Raw genomic sequence first — 18,304 nt, 5'->3', positions numbered from 1 at the left:
CTGGCCTTAGCTCTTCAATATATATAATTATTTTCTGATTAGAGATCCTCTATGTTCATCCCATGTTTTCTTGAACTCTGTTACCGTTTTCCCCTCCATCACCTCCCTTGGGAGCCCATTCCATGCATCAACCACCCTCTCCGTAAAGAAGAATTTCCTAACATTACTCTTGAGTCTACCACCCCTCAACTTCTGGTTTTAGCATTTTCCTTTTCCTGGAAAAAGTTTTGTCTCGTATGTTAATACCTTTTCAAGTATTTGAATGTCTGAATCATATCTCCCCTGTTCCTTCTTTCCAGACAGAGTGTGGAGTCGGCAGCGGAGAAGAGTACAGATAGGAGGGATTTGTCTAATGAACAGAGTTCATGGTGGGGGGGGGAGGAAGCGGGAGCATGGGGGAGATGAGAGAGGAGAGATATTGAGGGGCTGCAGAGTAAATGCTTAAAACTGAACAATGTATGCAAAGATTTCACATGGCATCAAACAGAAAATCATCCTTACGATTTTTGTGGCCTAATGTCATGATTCTGTCCATATCATCAGCGTTATTTACAACATAAGCTGAGAGATCTTTAATGTAGACACCGACATCAGGTCTTTCTTTAACCTACAAACAAACAGACAAACAAACTAAAATGTCAGAGATTAATATTCCAGCAATACAGAACTTATAGAAAATGCTGTGTTAAGGGGCAACAGTACCAAGTAATGACATCATATCAATCAGCATCACACTTACATTCATCTAAAGGACAACATAAAGCATGCACATATTATACCATTTTAGGTATTTATAAATAGCCCACAAACTGATCTAGTTGGTGCTTTTTACCTACGTCATTTAATGACAAGATTTTGCCAATTAAAAAAAAAAAAGGGCAGGAAGATCTTGCCCCAGAAGATCAATTTAGTGGATGAAAACAATTTCTTTCTTTTTTTTTTTAATTCTTTATTCATTTTTACAGCTTACATCAAGTGTATGAATAATTGACATTTGAAATTGAATACATCACTTGAATTTCTATCATTTTTAACATTAATACATAAAATGTAATCCCTTCCCTCCCACCCCTCCCATAACATATGCAATCAAATATATATAAATATTCTTTTCTACTGATCTAAACACTTAAAAAAATTCAGAATAATATAACGTTGGTATTAACAAACACTCCATTTGTTTATCGCAAACACCTCGCAGTTCTATGTAGTTAACATAAAGAGAACTGTGCATTCACAAAGAATTATAAAATAAAAATGGAAGCATTTATTACATCCACATTATTCCACCAATAATAGCTTAAATAAGTTTTTAACATTTTTCTATAATGATCATAAGATACAGATGCTCATATTATGTATCTCAGAAGCAGAGAACAACAATTTCATTAAATGTACAACAATTTTTTTAATGATTTTCAAAAGAAAGTACAAAACCTTCATAAATTTGTCTGGCCCAATACACAATAAATGGTCCATACAGAATTGAAACTATAATCAAGAGAAATAAATGACATAAACCCCCCACTCCCTACCCACTCAAGGAGCAGGGAAATAATCCTCTAGTATGCAGAACAGCTAAACAGACCATAGTTAACATGACATAAATCTGAGCAAATCTGAAGGTATGTAGCTTAACAGCACCATCAAAATAATGTATGAAAGATGAAAAAACATCACTGCAAAAAACACTAGCATAGCTTACCTTCCCCCCAAACCCTCCCCAAAACGTAACCTCAACAGAGAACTCGGAAAACTTCGGACTCTTATAGTCTAACAATTTCATAGTGGAACATTTTGAAGATGAGCGAGGTTGGAATGTCTATGTGCAATAAAGGGAAAGGGATTGGAATTTGTATACCGCCTTTTTGTAGTTACAGAACCACATTCAAAGTGGTTTACATAAGGGTACTTCAAGCATTTTCCCTGTCTGTCCCAGTGGATTCACAATCTATCTAATGTACCTGGGGCAGTGGAGAATTAAGTGACTTGTTCAGGGTCACAAGGAGCATCATGGGGTTTGAACCCACAACTTCAGGGAGCTGAGACTGTAGCTCTAACAACTACTCCATACTCTCTTGCTTTCATGTGGCATATGTGTAGGTGTTCCTGGGATTGAAGAATAGAAGAGCATGGACAGGTCTGGCACTTAGGAATGTATTTTATAAACTATTTGTAAATGCATCGATTCTTACCATCAAATATACACACTATTCGACCAGGCTCAGATCAGTTGTAAATGATGTACCTTCCCTGCCTTGGAGTCCTGTTATTAAACTATCCTCCACGTGCACCTGAATTATAATGATAATCCAAAATAACCTTGTCTTACCTCCAATCTCTGTGTCTGATCTTTGCCCAGCAAATCCCGTACTTCTTCATTATATATCTCCAGATAAGACACTCTGACCAGGAATCTACAGATAGATACAATGTTTAAAATATGAACATGGTGACCCAATGGACCTGCACCATCCATCAATCATTCTCCTTTAGGGTGAAGATTCACTTGAAGTTTAAATTGGTTCAGACTTTAATTAATCACTCTATTGTCTAGTAATTACTTCAGTCCAGACTTTAGTGAGAAAATTTACTGTCATCACCACCATTGGTCATACGAGGACCTAGACAGTAAAGAAAGTTCAGTGAGAGTGCAGCACCATTTGTGTATAAGCAATTCTAGTGTGACTGTGCTTCTGTTTCTGCCCAGGCTGTTGCTGCGGTTTGATTGACATTAGAGACGCGATATAAACTTTTTGTACTGAGCATGTATTCTTTTTCCTGCTGTTTCTAAGGGAATATCTAGTGAACAGACACCTCTCTAGATTTACCTTGGGTTTTGCTCATTTTTTTCCTGGTCCAATCATAACTCCAAAGAATTCAATACATCTATTTTGGACTTCTAAAAAAGGTACCACTTTGGTACTGAAACACAGGCTATGTTGAGTCTGTTTGAATTACTGAAATTGAATAAAGATCCCACTGAAAAACATCTCCTTATCCCTACTTTTGTTGTAACTGTTTTTCATCCTCATAGGGGGACTTTCCCATTATTTTGTGTAGTTAAATAAATTTTAACAAGGGTCCCCAAAAATAATGTACACATTAAAGAGTCACTTGAGTAGAGCAAAACAATTTATTGTGGGCATAGTAAAACAAACAAAAAATCAGCCTAATAGTGGTATCAAACTAATCTCACACAGAAACTTTGAATAATTAGTATGTTACCAAATTCAAGATGAACAACATGATCATATTAAATTGAGTACACTCAGTTCTTGTCTTATTGCTTCCTTCAAATGTCTTCCAAGGGATATAAAGCCTAGCATATAAAAGTTACTTTTCAGTGCAAATGGAATAAGCCAAAGACTTCTCATGTCCTAAGTGAGAAGTCAAAGTACAGTGCAGCGTTCCAGAAGAGCTGAAAACTGACATGAATTAATGTTTAGAGCCACCTTGCTTTCTGTGTCTTCAAAGAACAGTGCAATAATACATGATTCAAGTGAGAGCAATTCAGGGAGGAAGTGTGCAGTTATTTACCTGTAACATAGGATAAGTCAGCCACATAAGGGTGAGGTCACAGACAGCTCCCATTTGCCGGATAAACTTTGAGCTTGCTTGGTGCTGGGACCCCTCTGAGAATATCCAGGCATTTCCCCTTCCTTCCTTCCTCAGTCTATAGTTTCTGCCTGTTCTCAACAGTTTTCATACAGCTCCCCACTAAACCATCTAATCACATCACGAAAAAATCAGAATCAAAGAAGTGCCCCAGCTGCAAGAAAAGGATAAGCACACTGCATCCTCATGAATTATGCATCCGCTGCTTGGATACGATGCATAAAGGACCAGCCTTGCTTGCATGGTGCACGCATGTCTCCGCACGCATGCAAACTCCAACAATGAACCCTGAAGGACTTCAAGAGGAGAGGAGACTGGGAAGCACCCAACACTCGGCAGACTGGCCCCGAGCCTACATCTGTGGCACCCAGAGGGGAAACCCCAGTAAGAAATCTCAACTGGAAGAGTCTAACAACACCCCCCACCCCCCAGGGAAAGAAATCCTATAAACCGAACAGGTGAACCTCTACCATCAGGGAAGACACGACCGGCATAACTATTCCCTTCTGCGGGGATCCCCCCCCTTTTAGAAAACCCAGCTGCAGTGCCTCGCACTCTCCCCCACGATCTCTGGAGAAGCAACACCACCATTGGGCCACACACTACAAACCCCAGATGTCGGCTATGAAGAAAACTGCCTGCCTTCATTCAAAAAGCTACCACAATGTGACTAGCCTCTCATTATCACCCTGTACTGAAGGCAAAGTGTGATATTGCTTCAAAGAAAATAGAATGGAGTGTCATGGTGGTTGAGAGCACTAATAAGAGTCGCTGCCATAAAAATCTTTATTTTTATAAATCAGGCTTTGAGATGTCACTTTGTTGATGTGACCTGACATGGGCAAAGCCTTCCTCAGGGGTCATATCATCAACAAACAAAAGTTCTTTAGACCATTCAAAGAACGTATAAACAATAGTAATAAAAATATTTCACTCAATTCTTGAACGATAAAACGTAGTAAACAAGAATGACTAGCCATCATTAGTTGAAAACAAGAACCTTTTCTTAGAACAGCGACTTTTAGTGCTGTCAAGCACCACAAGTGAAATATTATTGAGACTCCATTCCAAGTTCTTTTATTTGAGATCATATGGAGATCTTTTGGTTTTTTCTTTTTTTATGTTCATATAGGCCCAGATTCTCAAAAAGTGCGTCCCGATTTTAGGCAGCTGTAGGCGTCTTACAGCTGTCTAATCAGCCAATCGGGATGCACGTTTAAAAAAAAAAAATGCTCCCCAGGCAGGCCTGAAGGCACCTCCGGGAGCCTAGGGAGACCCGCAAGACGCCTAAGCTCGCCTAAGGGCCTTAGGCGAACCTAGGTGGCCCTACGCGTCTCCCTAGTAGAGGAATAAACCTTAAAAATGTAGGCCAGCAAAATGCTGGTCTACATTGTAAGTAGATGCAGCTGCTATACTTATCGCGGCAAGGGATCTCTCTGCCGCTATAAGTATAGCGGGCCGCGGCCTGTCCGATCGGATGCCGCCGCCCCCCCCCGACATTACCGATCTCCCTCCCACCCCGACACTACCGACCGACCGCCCCCCCCGACACTACCGACCGCCCCCCCCCCGACACTACTGATGCTGGCAGGAGAGTGTCCAATCCCTCCTGCCCGAAGACTGCACACCACCCCCCGGCGCTAACAACCCCCAAACTAACCTGTTCTTCAGGCCAGACGGTTCTTTCCCGTCTAGCCGGTAAGCCCGCCTCGTCGAAATGAGGCGGGCTCGCCCCTTCCCGGCCCATCCCGCCGAAGCCTAAGGCCTGATTGGCCCAGGCTCTAGAAGCCTGGACCAATCAGGCCTTAGGCATAGCGGGTCCGCCCATCCCCACTAAATCTAAGGTCTGATTGGCCAAGTGGGGATGGGCGGACCCGCTATGCCTAAGGCCTGATTGGTCCAGGCTTCTAGAGCCTGGGCCAATCAGGCCTTAGGCTTCGGCGGGATGGGCCGGGAAGGGGCGAGCCCGCCTCATTTCGACGAGGCGGGCTTACCGGCTAGACGGGAAAGAACCGTCTGGCCCGAAGAACAGGTTAGTTTGGGGGTTGTTAGCGCCGGGGGGTGGTGTGCCGTCTTCGGGCAGGAGGGGGGGGATGTGCCGTCTTCGGGCAGGAGGGATTGGGCACTCTCCTGCCAGCATCGGTAGCGCCGGGGGGTGGTGTTCAGTCTTCGGGCAGGAGGGGGGGGATGTGCCGTCTTCGGGCAGGAGGGGGGGGATGTGCCGTCTTCGGGCAGGAGGGGGGGGATGTGCCGTCTTCGGGCAGGAGGGATTGGACACTCTCCTGCCAGCATCAGTAGTGTCGGGGGGGGGGGCGGTCGGTAGTGTCGGGGGGGGGGGGCGGTCGGTCGGTAGTGTCGGGGGGGGGGCGGTCGGTCGGTAGTGTCGGGGGGGGGGGCATCCGATCGGACAGGCCGCGGCCCGCTATACTTATAGCGGCAGAGAGATTCCTTGCCGCGATAAGTGTAGCGGGCCGTGTCTAATCTAACCCGATTCTCTAACCCGCGTCTGTAACATGGACGCCGGTTACAGAATCGGGGTTTAGTTTAGGCCGATTCTGAATAGGACGCCTCTCCCGGGCGTCCTATACAGAATCAGGGCCTCGCCTTCAATATAGGCGGCCTGCCTGGGGAGCATTTTGTTTTTTTAAAAAACGTGCATCCCGATTGGCTGATTAGACAGCTGTAGGACGCCTACAGCTGCCTAAAATCGGGACGCACTTTTAGAGAATCTGGGCCATATTGCTTCATAGCTCACAGACATGATTTCTGTACTCAAAGCAATTGGTCAGCTCATAGAAACTTTGGGGACTTTTCCCATCTCAAGTCTCAGAATGCCTAAACAGTCTTTGGCCATAGTATCAACGACAGCAGAGACCTCTATCCTCTGGGAACTTATTGCTTGGACACATTTTCCTTTGGTAAATAAAAGGCATGCTTAAGTGGTGCAATGGTTAGAGCTACAGCCTAACCATTGCACCAAGGCTGCTCCTTGTGACTCTGGGCAAGTCACTTAATCCCCCATTGCCTCAGGTACATTAGAAAGAATGTGAGCCCACCAGAACAGATAGGAAAAAATGTTCGAGTACTTGAATGTAAAACCGCTTAGGCCATAAGTGGTATATACATTGCATTAATTAATCAAATAAATGTAAGTCAGTCTCTCCTCTCTTACTCTCCCTCTACTCCATGACTCCCCGCCCCATGAGAACTCTTACTATCAAGATGGAAGGAAAAGAATGAAGAACTCCACTGGATAGTCACATTTCTTTGGGAACACCCTGCTTTAATAACTAGACAGCAAGGTCCCAGAATCAAAATACTAGCACAAACTTTGGGCCAGATTCTATAAACAGCCACCGATCACGTTTATAGAACTGCAGCTTCGTGAGAGGTAGATGTGGGAAATGTAGGCCAGGGTTTTAAAGGCTTACATTTCCAGCACTTACCTCTCACATAAATCGCTGCAACAGAGGCCCTTTACAAAGCTTAATGCCACTTCCAGCATTAGTCACATCTACAGTGGTGTTAAGCATCGTAAAGTGCTTTCATAGCCACTGTTTTTCTAGGAGCCAGTAGGTACCTATATATATATTTTTTTTTTAAATAAAACGATTTCAATTATTTTTAAATGGCTTTCTCAACTTAAGTGCAATCAGGGCGCCTACCGGTACCTAATTTAAGGCGCCATTTCTAGAATATGAGCCTTTGTGCCTATTTGCCATCGACTCATGTTCGAGTCCTGACTTGATGAATTGCAGATCTAAAAAGAAATCAGTTTTGTGCTATTCCAGAAAGGTCCTCCAGTTTTCAATGTCCAGCCATCTGATTTCAGGTTGCTCTCTTCACCTGGTTCCTTCGAGCTTCCCAAAAATGAAGTCCTTCTCCAGTGATCTCTCTCTTCCGATGATGTGACCAAAATAAGATAGTCGTAACTTCATCATTTGGGCATCGAGTGACATAGCCAGTTTGATCTCTTCCTAAATCGATTTGTTAGTTCTTCTGGAGGTCCATGGCAAACCTAAAATCCTTCTCCAGCACCAAAGCTCAAATAAGTCAATCTTCTTTATGTCTTGTTTCCGTAGTGTCCATTGCAAGGTGAAAAAAAAAAGAAGGCAATGTTCAAGATAGGACTTCAATGAGAAACCAAGGTGGCAAGGGAGCCCCTTCTGGTGATTCAGACAGGTCGTGACCTGTTTGGGCCGCCGCGGGAGCGGACTGCCGGGCAGGATGGACCTAAGGTCTGACCCGGCGGAGGCACTGCTTATGTTCTTATGTTCAAAAAAAAAGTATGATGAGTAATTGTTTTGTCTAAAAAGCATATCTGTGGTATATGCTTAAATCTTGCAAAGGAAAAATAAACAGAAAGACTAAGCAACAGGTTTCAAAAATCCTTAATTTACTCTAATCTAAATCTGGGATTAAATATGAAGCCTGTACCTTAATATCTTGTCCTCCTTGTTTTACAATTAATCTTTGTGAACTGAATCAAGCCCTATTATAGGGATGAATCGTTATATAAGACCAAGGACTGGATTGGTTCAACTAAATAACATTTTTTGAACAGGACTGGGAAGGTTGCATTTCTTTTCATGTAGAAAAAAAAGAGGAGCACTTTACATCCTCCTGCTATCAAACTTGAAATTCCATGTGTTGTTTACAAATATAACATTTGGAACAAAAATAAAATATACCTCGTATCACCCTCTGCTTTTGCTATATGCCCAAATACATGGGCAAAAGAATTTGGGATAATTCCTCTAAGTTCAGGTACAACTCGAACACCTTCCATTGTAAAAGTTTTCCCGGTTCCTGTCTGACCATATGCAAAAATAGTTCCTGCAATATAAAGAGAAAAACAAGTATTAGGTAATTACAATACCGTCTCTCACTTATACAAAAAAAGATAAGGATTCTACACTCTGCTGGCAAGGAGCCATAACTTAAACCCCTAACATAAGGAAAATTACATTTATATTCTGAACCATATCCTGCAGAAGAATCTAGGCAGCCAAGCAAAGCTGCATAAAATGAGAAAATAAAATAAAATCTTACCCCCCTCTTTTTCAAAAGCATAGTACGGTTTTTAGTGCCTGCCATAGTGTAACAGCTCCAACACTCATAGAATTCCTATGCGCAAAGAAGTTGTTACCACTGGCCGGCACTAAAAACCACACTACACTTTTGAAAAAAAAAAAATAAGGGGAGGGGGTTAATAAAAGAAATAAGTCAAGAATGTATTGGGTTACTCCAATAAAAAAAGGTATCAATAACCTTATAAAGATTAATAAATAAAAACAAAAAGATACTAATTCTATTTCAAGACAACTAACACAACCACCACACTAATTTATCGATTTGTTAATCACATTCCTGGTGATTTACAAGTGGCTGGGGTTTAGCTAAAAGCAACTATGGACAATGCCATTTTACTTTCAGAGGATAAATGTAAGCAATTAATGCTAGAATACATTTCTGATCAGCAGTTTCACAGCGATGCCTTCTTTTTACCTTTTATTTATACCCCATCTTTTTAGTTCAAAAAACTTACACTTTAAAGAAGTGATTAAAGAAAACTTGTTTCCCCCAAAAAAAGTTATTCGCCATGGAACGAAGAAACGATAAAGAAAACAGACGTGCTTTTGCCTCTGTGTGGTTCCCTTGCAAATAAATATTACAAAATATTTCATTATAATATACACAACAGGAAAATAACATTTTAAATAGAAGAGCCATTAGTTCAAAAGACTCTTGCAGGATGCTAATATCAAAAATGCATATACCATTGTATCCTTCTAAAACAGAATCGATAATGGGTCTGGCAGTTAAGTTGTAGACATCAAGTTGTTTACTCTCTGGTCCAAAAACTGTGTCAAATGTGAAAGTCTTGGGAGGTTCATTGGGAGAATCCACTTTATGCACAGTAATAGTTCCTCGCATTTCATCCACGCTAACTGCCATCCTATTGCACATGGCCTTTTCCCTCTCATTCAAGGGCCGGCACCGAACCACAACCTTCACATTATCAGAGGACTCTGGTTTTTCTGACTTGTTGATCTAAGCAAGAACAAAAATAGAGATTTATAACACGTAAAGATAAAGACTTACTTTAGTGTAATTTTATGATACTGAACAAAATTAAATACAGCTAAGTCTCTATATCAAACTCACTAATAATTTCTGTTTAGTGTCCCTTCAACAAATTATTTGAAGAACACTTTTTAAAGTCAGGCATGTATGATTTTAATTGAAATTTGTTTGACATTTTAAATAAACGTAACTGTCCACAAGGTGGTTTGACCTGTGTGTCCCTTCCCCACTTCTTTTTTGTTCCTACAGTTTGCCCGTGGGATTGCTTTTTTTTCCTTTGCATTGCATGATGCAAAATAAAACATAACATCATGGAACTGGTTTACGAGCATAATTCATTCCAGAAGCATGCTCGTAAACCAAATTATTTATATATCAAAGCGAGTTTCCCCATAGAAAGTACGGTAAACTCGCTCGATATGTTCCCACCCACTCCCTGAGGCCAGCGGCAATGCTCCACTCCCCTACTCCCCCGGGCAAGAACTGGCATCGCACGCCCGAACAGCATTAAGCCTTATCCCATCTGGCACTGGCCCACAGGATGTGCCGGCGCAAGAAGTTCCTGCCTGGGCCTTGAGCATCTGCGCACGCTCAAGGCCTTCTGGTTCTCGCTTTCTCCAAGATTCTCGGAGAGAGCGAGAACAAGAAGGCCTTGAGCATGCGCAGATGCTCAAGGCGCAGGCAAGAGGCAGGAACTTTTTTCACCGGCACGTCCTTTGGGCTGCGTGCCAGTGCCAGATGGGGGGGGAAGGCTGAATGCTGTTCGGGTGGAAGGGGGGGGAACAATGCCGGTTCTTGGGGGTGGGGTGGGGGGTGCTCGCAAATTGAGTCAAAGCTCGGTTTGCGAGACAAGATTTGCGAGAATGTTTTGCTCGTCTTGCAAAACACTCGCAAACCGCGGTTTGACCGCATTTCCATTTTTTTTTTTAAATTGTTTTAAGGTCTTCAGAAGTGCCAGCATTAGCCAAGTGTTTTCAATGGCTGAAATGCTTGTGTGCCATTTTTGTTTATTTGGTGTTTTGTGTCGCCTTTCATTCTGGGGTAGGGAGGGAAATTGGAATGATTTTAATATATATGTATGGAGGGGGGATATAGGGGAAAAGTGGTTTAGATATATTAAAATATATTTTGGAGGAATGATAAAATGTTTATGCAAATGTTTTATTGTGAATTTGATTGTAAAGAATGTCTTTTTGTATCATATTGTTGTATATTTGTTTGAGTCCTTCAATAAAATGTTATAACATAAAAAAGGAATGGATTAGATTACATTACATTAGTGATTTCTATTCCGCCATTACCTTGCGGTTCAAGGCGGATTACATTCAAACTAAAAAACAGGAATTACATACAAATTAAAAGGAATAGAATAAGCGATGACATAGAATTTTTTAAGGTAATAAACATTGGATAAAGAGTTACCAAAGGGAAGTGGAGGTCTTTAGGAGGTAAGAATATGGTGAAATTATGGGTTTTAGATAGCATTTGATAGGTAAAAGTGTTGTTAAGAGTAAGAGATTTTAAGAGTGGGTGTGGTTAGGACTGTTTCAGGGCTTTCTTGAAGAGTATAGTTTTTATTTGTTTTCTGAAAATCTTGTAGTCTGGGGTGGTTAACAGTAGGTTGGAGATTTGGTTATCCATTCTTGCAGCTCGAGTGGCTAGGAGGCCGTCGTATTGTTTTGACCGTTTTACTTCCTTGATCGGGGGAGGTGTGAAAGGGGAGTGCGTTTTTCTATGTCTGGTTGAGGTTGCTTGGATGAGGCGATTGTTTAGGTAGGCTGGGCTGTTTCCATTTAGGGTTTTGAATATCATGCTATAGATATATAGAAATACAGTTTGAAGGAATGATAAAAATATGTATGCAAATATTATTAATTTAATTGCAATGAATATCTCTTTGTATCTTATTATTGTATATTTATTTGATTCCTTCAATAAAAATGTTATAACATAACCCCCCCCAAAAAAAAAAATCTAAAAACTCATCTTTTCATTTTGTTGCTCGTATCGGTGAAGGGACCTGTCATTTGCCCCCCCCCCCCATCTAATTCCTGCAGGTGCCCAACGCACGCCGGGCCCCGCCCCCTGCTGCCAGGAAACCCGTAACCGTCGGCGGAGCGCGAGGGCCGCCAGGCGCAGCCTCCACAGCCCACCCTAGCAACCGCAACCCAAGCCCGTTTCCAACGCCGCCAAAATTAAAAGACAGCCCAAGAGAGAGGTGGGGGGGGGGACGTACCGGCATCTTCGCCGCTCAAAAGAGCCCCAAAGCCAAGTCCTAGGACAGGTCCGTCGCGCTACATCCACGAAGGCGTGGAGAAACCGGCCGAGGTGAGCAAGAACACACGGCTGCGCACGCGCGAGGACTTTGCCCCGCCCCCCGGCCCTCAATCTTTCCGGGTTGTTGTTGCTTGACAGTCCGATTGGCCAATCCCTCGCGCTCATCGCCCTGAAGCCCGTCTGTCGCCCGCCAATGTAAAGAGAAGGGGGCGTGCGCTCGGGTCAGCCGCTGAGGGACTAGCGGAGACTGACGGCGTCGCTAGCCAACAGGGAAGAGAATACGAACGTTAGGGCGGATCGGGTTAGCGCGTTCCTGATTGTCGCCTGGCAACACGGCGGCATGCGCTCCGACGTAGGAGAGTGAGTGCAGTGTCGCGCTGCGCTTGGGTCACGTGCCAAAAGGGCCTTTAATCTTTCTTCTGCAAATGGCCCTGTTATAAATGTAGGCCTACCAAGCCCAAAATCAGCCAATCCTGGTCACAAAAACCTAACAGAATCCCAAAGAATAAAACAGATTATCCTAGGAATAAACCTGGCTTTTCACTAAAATGTAATTCTATCCCCCCTTACTCTTCTCTTCTATATATAAGTTCATGTAAACCTTTTTTTCCCTTCTCTTCCTATATTTTAAGTTCTTGTAAACCATGGCGAGCTTCACATCCGTGGAGATGATACGGTATATAAACTTAAGGTTTAGTTTAGTTTAGTGTCCCGCAAAGTTTCTCGAGCCGTGGCGCGAGGCACCTGGAAGTGCACAGATATCGCCGTGATGACGTTGCACGCCTGCGTGACATCTTCATGTCGTCCACATATGTGTGTGAAGGCCCTCCAGGTGTGCCCTGAGACGCCAGTGGGGAGGGGGGGGTGCCAGAAGGGAAGAGGGCCAGAGAGAAGGATAGGTGTTGGCACCCATTGATTGCCTACAGGACGTGCCTCTCGCCATAAGAGGCACGTCCTGTAGGCAATCAGCTTGCGCCGGTGCTACTCCTCCCAAGTGTACCGCGGCACACCTGAAATCTCAGGAGACACACTAGTGTGCCTTGGCACACACTTTGAGATACACTGGAATAAGCAGTGGGTTTCCTAAATTCCACATTAATAATGGCTTATGGGCTTTTGTGTTAGGAAATTATCCAAACCTTTTTTTTTTTTTTTTTAACCCTGCTAAGCTAGCTGCTTTCACTTTCACCACATTCTCTGGCAACAAATTCCAGAGTTTAATTGCACCTTGAGTGAAGAATTATTTTCTCTGTTTTGTCTTAAATCTACTACTTAGTAGCTTCATCGCATGATCCCTAGCCCTAGTTTTACCCTTTCTACTCCAGTTAGTATTTTATAGGCCTTTATCATATCTCCCCTGAGCTGTCTTGCCCAGGCTAAAGAGCTTTCCTCACAGGGAATTTTTCCTATTCTTTTTATCATTTTTGACACACTTTTTTGTACCTTTTCTAATTCCACTATATCTTTTTTGAGATGAGACAACCAGAATTGTACACAGCATTTGAAATGCGGCCGCAGCATGGAACATTATAATATTATCTTTGTTTTCCATTCCTTTTCTGATAATTCCTAACATTCTGTTTGCTTTCTTAGATGAAGACGGAGAGTAAGCCGAGGGTGTCAACATATCCACAACAATGACATCTAGATCTTTTTCCTGGACGGTAACTTCTACATTACATATAGTTTGAGTTTCTCTTTTCAATCTGCATCACTTTGCACTTGCTCACATTAAATGTCACCTGCCATTTTGATGCCCAGTCTCGCAAGGTCTTCTAGCAATTTTTTAACAAATTTTGTGTCATCGGTAAATTTAATTATCTCTCTAGTTATTCCCATCTCTAGATTATTGATACATATGTTAAAAAGCAGCAGTTTCAGCATAGACTCCTGGGGAACCCACTATTTACCTTTCTCCATTGAGAATATTGACCATTAAATACTACTCTCTGTTCTCTATCTTTTAGCCACTTCTAGACTGCATAGCCTTGAAGTCCAATGTGGTTTACAAAAGATTAAGTTAAAAGAAAACAAATTAAGATGCACTATAGGGAATCTAACTAGTTATAAATTTTGAAAAGAGAAAGGTTTTAGTTTTCTGAAATGTAAATAGGAATGGGACATGGAGAGAAGTTGTCAAAAGTCCTTGTTGTAAAGAGCTGCCTGAAAACAGAGAGTATAATCATGGTATTTTTTTACTTTTGCAGCCCTTAACAGGTGGAAGGAAATACAAAAAGGGCATGAGATCTTCCAATATTTCTTTGAGAAGCCACTGAAAATACATTGACCAAGTAGAGAGGAGCCTGACCAAAAGCAACTTTATAATATATGCAACCTAATTTGAAAATTATACGAAGCTCCACAGGGAGCCAATGCAGCTCCTGATAAAAAGGGGTTATATGGTCAAACTTCTTTAGTCCATAGATAAGTCTAACCACAGTATTCTGAATAAGCCTTAATTTAGCGATGTTTTTCTTGGCATTTGCAAGGTAAACGATGTTACAATAGTCCAGTTGGCCTAATAATAGAGACTGAACCAAGGATTTGAATGCAGAAGTGTTGAAGTATGGTCTGATGGTACGCAGCTTCCACACTGTAAGGAGCCCCTTTTGGACCACAGCATCGACCTGGTTCTTCATGAATAAAATTTGATCCAAAACAACTCCTAAGATTTTAATTGAGGAATGAATCGTATATTGAATGGTATTTAAAGTTATAGATGGTTCAAAAAGAGTCTTTTGAGGGGAAGCAAAGAAAACTTTTGTCTTTTCGTGATTTAATTTCAGTTTAAATTCTGACGTCCAAGCATCCATTAACCTCAGGACAGCTTCTATTGCAAGAAAATGATTAACTATAAGTCCTACTAACTCAATATTGCACAGCACTGAGGCCCTCTTTTATCAAGGCGCAGTAGCACTGCTGACACAGGAAACGCTCCTACACCCAATTCCTATGAGCGTTGGAGCATTTACCGCGCCCTGCACGTGCTTAAAAGGGGGCCCAAATGAGAGAAACCATCTCTGGCCTATTAGTCAGTCTGGACACATGGGTGTGTTCTTCTTTTTCCCTGTCACAATTTCCTTTACAGAATAATATTGAAAGTTAGCGCACCTGCATGTACTTATGCCATGCCAGCAGCAGGTGGAAATGTGCACACTAAGGGGGAAATTCTAGAAATGGTGCTTTATTAAGAGGGAAATGCTGTTTTAAATGATATTTAAGTTAAAATTCAAAGCACCTACCGGCACCTAAACAAACAACGCTGGAATTAAGCCCTAATACCACTATAAGCTTAGCTAATGCCGTACGTGGTGTTGGGCATCCGCGGAGCAGCAATTCACATCAAAGGTAGGCGCCAGAAAGGTAGGCCTGGAAGACCCTGGTCTACATTTCCAGCGCCTATCTTTGCTGGAGGCGAGATTCTCTAAACAGCACTGTCACGTGGTTGACATGCAATCGGTGTCTGCCGATGATGGTGCCGTTTAGAGAATCCGGCAGTAAATGCGGCTGTCGCATGCACAACTTATTGTTCCTATAATAAACATGTAAATGTTGGGGCCACCCAGGCTCCTGCCCCTATGAATGCCCCCCTAACATTTACATGCTTAGATAGTATGTTATAGAATACCACTGAGCACTTAACCAGCACTGATGGGGCTCATAATCGAAAGAAAAATACGTCTTAAAAACCCGCTCAAGACGGCACTTGGACATCCTAAAAGACAGGTCGTCCAAGTGCCGATAATCGAAATGGGTTTTTAGATGTATCCACATTCTTTTTAGGCCTCTGAATTTCGCTGTGTGCCCAGAGCTGAAAGGGGCATTTTTGAAGGAGTGATTAGGGCAGGATGTTGGCCAACCTAGACTTAGTCGTCCTGCAGCGATAATCAAATGTTTTACTAGACTTCCTGGACAGAGCTTATACGTTGTGAATTAGATGATGTAAAAATAGGTATAAGTGCCAAAAAAGTAGCCAAAGTGACCAGCTAACCACTGCAGAAACAAAGTATTGACCCCCACACACACACACACCGCCATAAAAATGTACATACCTGCCTCCAGAACATCATTACCTGGTATAGGAAAGCCTAGTAGAACTGCACAGAGATAGCTTAAGTAGTCTGGGGGGTGGGTTAGTGAACCATAGAGAGGAGGACCCAGACCCATAAACCACTTTAACCACTACATTCATGGTGGAAATGTGAGCCCACCAAAACCCTACAATACTGCCATATACAGTAAGTGCCACCTGCAGCCATAAGGGCTATTGGGGTTGTAGACAGGTGGGTATAGTAGGTTTTGGGGGGCTCACCGTGACCTATAAGGGAGTTGTGGAGAGATGTTTATGTGGCACCCTGTTTGTGAAGTTCATAGCAGTGCCCTGTAAGGTGCTCCACTGCTCTTGTAATGTCTGGGTGGTCAGTCCATCACATTGCTGGCCCCTCCCATGTCCAAAAGGTCTTGTTCTGGGTGTTTAGGACTAGGACGAACATTTGGACGAGAATATGGTATAAAGATAGACGTACTGGCAGTCTGGATGATCAAACACCTGGACATACAGATAGACGATTTAAAAAAAAAAAAAAATTTGACGTACTTTTCGAGAATGGACATTTTGGCACTGCTGACTTTGGGTGACTAGCACCCTACATCCAAATCAGACTTAGACGCTTCTTTTGATTTTGCCCCTCCATGTGTGTAACTGTAACCATCATGCATATAAGTACTAGTATTCTGTAACTTATGCATGGAATTGGTACTTAACTTCAGGCGACATAATAAGAGGAAATGAGGACAACTTTTAAAGCCAGATTGCAAGGGAAAATGGACTAGTTCAGCTGCTCTTTGCCATCCCCCCTAGAAGCTGCTGCCCTAGGCGATTTCCTGATCTGCCTATGGGTTAAGGCACCCTGCTTCTGGCACTTTTCCCTCTTCCTATCTCCTCCAGCCTGGACATTGCAGCAATGGTAAAACAAAAACAAAGTAAAAGTAAATTAGGGAGAATAATAATTGACTTCCAATAGTACTTATCTTCTTTAAAGGTTAGTTAGACATTAAAAAACAGAAGCATCATGTACAGGTCACTGAGAGCAGCTTAACAAGTAAATAGATGAGGCAATGAGCTTATGTTCTTAGAAGGAGTGGCAGGAGCCGCAAAACACAAGTTCATCATTGGACAATTTTCAATAATACAATATAATAACTAGGAAACCCCCCCCCAAAGAAAAGAAAATTAAGATGATACCTTTTAATTGGACTATTTAATTCATAGTCTCCCTCTTTTACTAAGGCGTGCGTGCCAATTTAGCGCATGCTAACCGCTAACACGCCCATTATATTCTATGGCTGCGTTAGCATTTCGCACATGCTAAATTGGCTAGCGCGCCTTAGGAATCCTTTTACGAAGCCGCGGTAGCGGCTTTAACGCGCGTAACTTTTAATCATGCGCTACCCCCTGCGCTAGCTGAAAAACTACCGCCTGCTCAAGAAGAGGCGGTAACGGCTAGCGCATCCAGCGATTTAGCGCACGCTATTAAGCGTGTTAAAACTCTACCACGGCTTCGTAAAAGGAGCCCTTAGTAAAAGACCCCCAGTATCTAGTACAAAAATACACATTGATAATGAATTCTTTGTGTGGCTGGCAGGTCCTATTTTATTTTGATTGTAGTTGCTTTGACACCCTCTAGAACAGTGGTCTCAAACTCGCGGCCCGCCAGGTACTATTTTGAGGCCCTCGGTATGTTTATCATAATCACAAAAGTAAAATAAAAGAGTTTCTTGATCATGTGTCTCTTTAGCTATAAATGACAATATTATTATTAAGACTTGGCCAAAAGGAAAGATTTATAAACTATAAAGAGTTCTACCTCATGCAAAATAGTCATTTCTTTAATAAGACATTAACTATTTTTTTTCTGCAGCCCTCCAAGTACCTACAAATCTAAAATGTGGCCCTGCAAAGGGGTTGAGTTGGAGACCACTGCTCTAGAAGCTGCTGTCCTAGGTGGCTGTCTAGTCTGCCTAAGGACTGGGCCGGCTTTGCTTCTGGGACTTGTCCCCTTTCTTATCTCCTCCAGCCATCCAGCCTAGTCATTGCAGGCATTGACCCACGGCTCCCTTCAAAGACCAGCCCATATGCGATCTGCTCTGCGCCCGATGTCTTGGTTTTCAGCACATCCAAAGCCCGATAGTTATTTTCAAAATCTGACGGCATAGGGAAACACCTATCTGTTTACTCTACAGCATGCAAATTATAGAGTGCAACAAACATGTGACTTGATTCATCATGAAACTGCATACCATCACCTTTGATTCATCAATT

At 42.5% G+C, this 18,304-nt stretch overlaps 1 protein-coding gene and 1 long non-coding RNA gene across 4 annotated transcripts in view; one reads left to right on the top strand and one right to left on the bottom strand.

The window, feature by feature from the left end:
• Positions 1 to 12,150, bottom strand: part of KIF3A (kinesin family member 3A) — a 56,475-nt gene extending 44,325 nt beyond the window's left edge. For both annotated transcript variants that reach the window (XM_033927526.1, XM_033927527.1), the window contains exons 1-5: positions 11,942 to 12,150; positions 9,399 to 9,672; positions 8,310 to 8,454; positions 2,333 to 2,417; positions 502 to 607 (exon numbers count right to left, since the gene is read on the bottom strand). In XM_033927526.1, coding sequence (XP_033783417.1) covers positions 502 to 607; positions 2,333 to 2,417; positions 8,310 to 8,454; positions 9,399 to 9,672; positions 11,942 to 11,947 — 616 coding nt within the window. In that variant the 5' untranslated portion in view covers positions 11,948 to 12,150. The remainder of the gene's footprint in view (positions 1 to 501; positions 608 to 2,332; positions 2,418 to 8,309; positions 8,455 to 9,398; positions 9,673 to 11,941) is intronic.
• LOC117351751 lies at positions 11,829 to 14,626 on the top strand. 2 transcript variants are annotated; one of them, XR_004537505.1, is made up of 4 exons: positions 11,829 to 12,033; positions 13,576 to 13,646; positions 14,190 to 14,376; positions 14,472 to 14,626. It is a non-coding gene; the product is annotated as an uncharacterized LOC117351751 (long non-coding RNA). The 2 variants fall into 2 exon arrangements; XR_004537504.1 differs by lacking the exon at positions 11,829 to 12,033 and adding an exon at positions 12,381 to 12,532.
• Positions 14,627 to 18,304: the final 3,678 nt, after the last annotated feature.

The sequence above is a fragment of the Geotrypetes seraphini genome, chromosome 18 (genome assembly GCF_902459505.1).
Source record: "Geotrypetes seraphini chromosome 18, aGeoSer1.1, whole genome shotgun sequence".
In the NCBI taxonomy this organism is placed as follows: Eukaryota; Metazoa; Chordata; class Amphibia; order Gymnophiona; family Dermophiidae; genus Geotrypetes; species Geotrypetes seraphini.
The sequence above is the reverse complement of the archived record's forward strand: the minus strand, read 5'-3'. Positions and strand labels throughout refer to the sequence as shown.